At 43.8% G+C, this 6,000-nt stretch overlaps 1 protein-coding gene across 1 annotated transcript; it reads left to right on the top strand.

The window, feature by feature from the left end:
• Positions 1–3,657, top strand: LOC131737669 (complement C1q and tumor necrosis factor-related protein 9-like). Its single transcript, XM_059027987.1, has 4 exons — positions 1–45; positions 723–915; positions 1,366–1,428; positions 2,140–3,657. The coding sequence occupies exons 2-4, from the start codon at positions 726–728 to the stop codon at positions 2,907–2,909; spliced, it is 1,023 nt and encodes a 340-aa protein (XP_058883970.1). The 5' UTR covers positions 1–45; positions 723–725; the 3' UTR covers positions 2,910–3,657.
• Positions 3,658–6,000: the final 2,343 nt, after the last annotated feature.

The raw sequence follows: 6,000 nt of genomic DNA, 5'->3' as shown, positions 1-6,000 counted from the left end.
GGGAAACGAGGTCTAACTTGCTATTCTACCAAAGAAAGAAGAGAGGTGAGAGACAATGTAAACTTTTGTTAACACACATATATACCATTTCATGTTCAGTTATTTAAAATGTATGTTTAAAACTGTCTAAATGGATGTTCCATGTATTCTGTCACTGGTTGTTGCTGGGGACTTTCCTACAAATATGTATGCTGGTTCTGTAGTCTGCAGAATGTAAAACATACCCTTCAATAGACTTCATATCATGTCAAATCAAATTATTTATTTATTTATTTATTTATTTATTTATTTATTTATTTGTTTATTTGTTTATTTGTTTATTTTTTTGAGTCAATCACCGTAAAGGGGATAGAACTTAAAGTACTTTGTTTATCCAGGTATTTGCACCAAATATTGTGAAAGGAAAATCAAACTGTTAATGTTACAAAACTGGTACCAAACAATTTATTTTACTGTCTGAAAAAAAGAATGGTGCAAATAGCATTGACATTGAGAAATCCAGCCAGAAATGCATATACATTGAACATTAAATAAAACACCTTACTAATCTGTACATTGAACTAAACTGCCTGTGCTAGTAAAATATAAAACCTGTTTTTATTTGGAGATCAAATTAGTGCAGAAATGTCCCCAACAGACTGCAGCTGTATTAGCTGTGTCTGTGCTCCTCAGATACACCTGCACTGTATTTAACCGGGTATCTGATTCCCTCTCTCTGCTAGACCATGCGGGGGCTGCCGGTGTCCACGATGACCTCTGTGCTGGTGCTGCTGATCGGGCTGGTCAGTGCTGATGAAGTGACGAGAGGGGATGGCTGCCTGTCGGGACACCCTGGAATTCCAGGGGACCCCGGCCACAACGGGATACCAGGACGGGACGGGCGAGACGGAGGGAAAGGGGACAAGGGAGACTCAGGTACTGTACTAGACCACAGACACGTCTTCCGGCACACATTGCTTTAAGTGATGTTAATGAAGACTCAGGTACTGTACTAGACCACAGACACGTCTTCCGGCACACATTGCTTTAAGTGATGTTAATGAAGACTCAGGTACTGTACTAGACCACAGATACGTCTTCCAGCACACATTGCTTTAAGTGATGTTAACAGAGATGCCTGTCAAGCCCAGAGTTGCTGGGGCGAAGCCTTGCCAAGCCCAGAGGTGCCAGGGCTTGACTGCAGGTATTAATTGTGTTAAATCATAGTAGGGTGCATTCTTTTGGAAATCAACGCTAATAAATAATAAACATGTATATTAATCAAAGACCGCAGCAGCGATTCTATCTGATGCTAAAACTACAACATGTTGCGCTTGTAAATTGTAAAGAACGGTATATAATCACATTTGTGTTTGTGTTTGATAGGTGAGCTGGGTACTTGTGGTCCCCCTGGAAATGATGGCTCGAAGGGAGATAAAGGAGACCCAGGTAAGGCAGTAAACTGCCATGTGAGGGAATGGAAGGGTAGCGAGCATAGCTAGTGCATCAGAAATGCAGCCCTCAGTGAGCAAAAGGCACAATTCACACCTCCACGCCTCCTGCCCTTTGCAGAAAACATGATCCTGGATTTCAAATTGTATTCTCTGGAAAAGCCATATGAGCTACAAACAGGGGGAAGGCAGGAGGTACAGTTACATACAAGCTCACAGTAAGCACAGCTTCACAATCAATGTGTTATTTTATTCACTTCACATCAGTGGGTAGTTTATTCCAGTCTGAGGGGGCAGCAAAAGCAAAAGCTTTCTTTCCAATAGTACTTCTCACTGTTGGTATTTTAAAATATTTATTATCACTGACATTTCTTAAAGAATAATTAATAATGTGCAGTCATACAGCATAATGCATGGGATCTGAGTAGCAGCAAGATAAAAACAATAGGAAGCATGAAAAGGGAGACAACTGATTAATAAGCTTGACTCGCAGAGATATGTACCAAGGGTGTCCATGCCGAAGTACCGGGTTCCACTTCTGTGCAGATAGATCTACTGTACTTTCTCCTGTATCTAATCAATGAGTTTTAGAGTTATTGAGTCTCATGTGAGACTTGCCCACTATGAAACGGAAGTCCTGGTCAATCCACTTCAGAGCAGTACTTCTCTTAAGCAAGTGAAGTTGTGATTGTCTTTGATTTCCTTCCAGGCACTCCAGGCATTGCTGGTGTCAAAGGGAGGCGAGGAGAGACGGCCGAGAGAGGGGCCCCTGGAAAGTTGGGCCCCCAGGGGGTTCCTGGGCCAGTGGGCAATACAGGACAAAAAGGGGACCGTGGGCTTCCAGGGCCACAGGGGCCTAAGGGAGAAGTGGGCCCCCGAGGGCCGCAGGGGCTGCAGGGAGTTGTCGGCCCCCAAGGAGAGATTGGGTACCCCGGGCCTATTGGGCCTACTGGCATAGAAGGGCCTAAGGGTGAGATAGGGGTCCCGGGTCACAAAGGCAACATTGGGCACCAAGGCGAGAAAGGGGATCGAGGAGAGGCAGGGGAGAAGGGAGCTACTGGGGACATGCCCACCGTTTATAGGAGTGCCTTCTCTGCTGGCCTGACTGAGCTCTCCAAGCTCCCTCCCGCCAACGCTCCCATCAAGTTCGACAAGATCATCTACAACCGGCAGGGCCACTACGAGCCCTCAACGGGCGTGTTCACATGCGTGTTCGCGGGGGCCTATTACTTCACCTACCACATCACTGTGTACACGAGGAGCGTGAAGGTGGCGCTGGTGAAGAGTGGCACACGGGTGCTGCACACGGCCAACAGGTACCAGAGCAGCGAGGACCAGGCCTCGGGGGGTGCCGTGCTGCAGCTCAGGGAAGGGGACACGGTGTGGCTGCAGGTCATCGGAGGGGAGTTCTCCAACGGCCTATTCGCCGACGAGGATGACGACACCACCTTCACAGGCTTCCTGCTGTTTGCAGATTGAGACAAGGGGGAGAGGGGAGATACCAGCTGAGGCTGCTCTAAATATCCATTCAGCTCTGCCAGTCCTACTCTGTGCCAACTCTCTCTCTCTCTCTACCCCTCTCTCTATACCCCCTCTCTCTACCTCTCTACCCCCCTCTCTCTACCTCTCTACCCCTCTCTCTGTCTCTCCATACCCCCTCTCTCTACCTCTCCCTCTACCTCTCTCTCTACCCCCTCTCTCTCTACCCCTCTCTCTGTCTCTCTATACCCCTTCTCTCTCTACCCCTCTCTCTCTCTACCTCTCTGTCTCTCTATACCCCCCTCTCTCTACCTCTCTACCCCTCTCTACCTCTCTACCCCTCTCTCTGTCTCTCCATACCCCCTCTCTCTACCTCTCCCTCTACCTCTCTCTCTACCTCCTCTCTCTGTATCTCTATACCCCCTCTCTCTCTCTCTCTCTCTACCTCTCTGCCTCTCTCTCTCTCTCTCAATATAAGAACACAGTGACACAGACAGTTCTGAGGTGGTTCAAATAATAAAAGGATGCATTGTCTTCCAAGTTCAACAGAACACACTGGGTTTCTTATACACAATGACACTGCTCAAACTGTATTATGTGATCTTGCACATACTTATATGCAAGATACTGTACAAAGTGCACATGTTGCAGTATGATACATTCTGAGCACATACGCAGTCTCCAGTCTCTCTTTGTCTTAATCACTGTATTGTCACCAGTGTTGCAAATAAAGTTATGATCAAAAGAACGAATCAGAGTTCTTAATTAAAGCATTAAACTGAACAACTCGACTCCACGGTGATTAGGGAAGCAGTGAGCATAGAACGAAATCTGCTGAGAGGTAGAAAATGGGTTTAATACCTTACCAACTGACCACTGTACTGGAATCACAGGGCTCTGGGGTTCAAGAATCCTCTCTTTGAACTCTGAAAGAACATGGTTTGCAAATCAATGCTTAACCGGAAAGCCCTGTTGTTGACAATAATTCTTTCGAAAATGAGAGAAAAAAAAGATATTGGGCAGTTAGCCAGATGCTGTCCGGTAAAACCTGTTCACATTGTTTTGACCTCCCTTTAATTATTAAAGCATTCTCCTAACAAGCTGAAGCAACGTGTCTGAAATATACATTAACTTCCAGTCCAGCAGCTAAGCGCCCCTTTGAAAAACAGCAGTCTCACTGCTCTATCATAAAACAGAGCAGTCTCACTGCTCTATCATAAAAACAGAGCAGTCTCACTGCTATATCCTAAAAACAGAGCAGTCTCACTGCTATATCATAAAAACAGAGCAGTCTCACTGCTATATCATAAAAACAGAGCAATCTCACTGCTATATCATAAAAACAGAGCAGTCTCACTGCTATATCCTAAAAACAGAGCAGTCTCACTGCTCTATCCTAAAAACAGAGCAGTCTCACTGCTATATCCTAAAAACAGAGCAGTCTGACTGCTCTATCATAAAAACAGAGCAGTCTCACTGCTATATCATAAAAACAGAGCAGTCTCACTGCTCTATCATAAAAACAGAGCAGTCTCACTGCTCTATCATAAAAACAGAGCAGTCTCACTGCCCTATCATAAAAACAGAGCAGTCTCACTGCTATATCCTAAAAACAGAGCAGTCTCACTGCTATATCCTAAAAACAGAGCAGTCTCACTGCTATATCATAAAAACAAAGCAATCTCACTGCTATATCCTAAAAACAGAGCAGTCTCACTGCTCTATCATAAAAACAGAGCAGTCTCACTGCTCTATCCTAAAAACAGAGCAGTCTCACTGCTATATCCTAAAAACAGAGCAGTCTGACTGCTCTATCATAAAAACAGAGCAGTCTCACTGCTATATCATAAAAACAGAGCAGTCTCACTGCTCTATCATAAAAACAGAGCAGTCTCACTGCTCTATCATAAAAACAGAGCAGTCTCACTGCTCTATCATAAAAACAGAGCAGTCTCACTGCTCTATCATAAAAACAGAACAGTCTCACTGCTCTATCATAAAAACAGAGCAGTCTCACTGCTCTATCATAAAAACAGAGCAGTCTCACTGCTATATCCTAAAAACAGAGCAGTCTCACTGCTATATCCTAAAAACAGAGCAGTCTCACTGCTATATCATAAAAACAGAGCAATCTCACTGCTCTATCATAAAAACAGAGCAGTCTCACTGCTATATCATAAAAACAGAGCAGTCTCACTGCTCTATCATAAAAACAGAGCAGTCTCACTGCAATATCCTAAAAACAGAGCAGTCTCACTGCTATATCATAAAAACAGAGCAGTCTCACTGCTATATCATAAAAACAGAGCAGTCTCACTGCTATATCCTAAAAACAGAGCAGTCTCACTGCTATATCCTAAAAACAGCAGTCTCACTGCTATATCCTAAAAACAGCTGCTATATCTCTCAACTCCCGAAAAACAACACATAAATATAATAACAAATAACATTTTTGGAACTTCCATTGCATAGCAGTTTGATCCATTCCTAATTTTACTCTGAATTTTAATAAGACACACCTGAGCTTGTTACCTGTACACTGTGGCTAATCAAGTACACACTAAAAGATTGGGTGAAACTGCTCTGCAACACAGTCATATTTCCATCCCTGAAAACAGGTGCAGAACTCCGTACCATTTACTCAATTAAACCCAGAGTTCTACATACAGAGATGCTATAGAGACTTACATTTAACTTGAGGTGTTTTTAGGAAACTGGCCACTGGACCCTTTGTTATTTACTTAATCAGCTGTGGTGGTGTGTAGATCGGCCAAAGTTTAGATCAACTGAATATACTGCCTTGTCATGGTGTCTGATGCAGATAACACTGGCCCCTGCTAGAGAGAACAGGTTTTTATATAGCACCCTTCATGCCATAGCATCCCAGAGCGCTGTACAAAGTAAAAAAAAAACTAAACAAAAGAGCTCTTATGTACAATACACTCCAGCTGCAACCAGTTATATAAAAGCACATTACATTTCAGCTTAAACTTAAAAGAATCCAACCTGCCTAATGTCAACCGGAATAGAGTTCCACAAACGAGGAGCACAACAGAAAAAAGATCTTTTAAGACGATTTGATATTCGCTCT

Source organism: Acipenser ruthenus, chromosome 8, assembly GCF_902713425.1.
Source record: "Acipenser ruthenus chromosome 8, fAciRut3.2 maternal haplotype, whole genome shotgun sequence".
Lineage (NCBI taxonomy): Eukaryota > Metazoa > Chordata > Actinopteri > Acipenseriformes > Acipenseridae > Acipenser > Acipenser ruthenus.
This window is presented reverse-complemented; position numbering and strand designations above follow the sequence as displayed.

Bases quoted from the DNA above. Each gene is read 5' to 3' on its own strand.
- LOC131737669 (XM_059027987.1), top strand. From the start codon at position 726: ATGCGGGGGCTGCCGGTGTCCACGATGACCTCTGTGCTGGTGCTGCTG. The intron at 916-1,365 runs GTACTGTACTAG...TGTGTTTGATAG, and splicing joins AGGGGACAAGGGAGACTCAG to GTGAGCTGGGTACTTGTGGT. The intron at 1,429-2,139 runs GTAAGGCAGTAA...ATTTCCTTCCAG, and splicing joins GGGAGATAAAGGAGACCCAG to GCACTCCAGGCATTGCTGGT.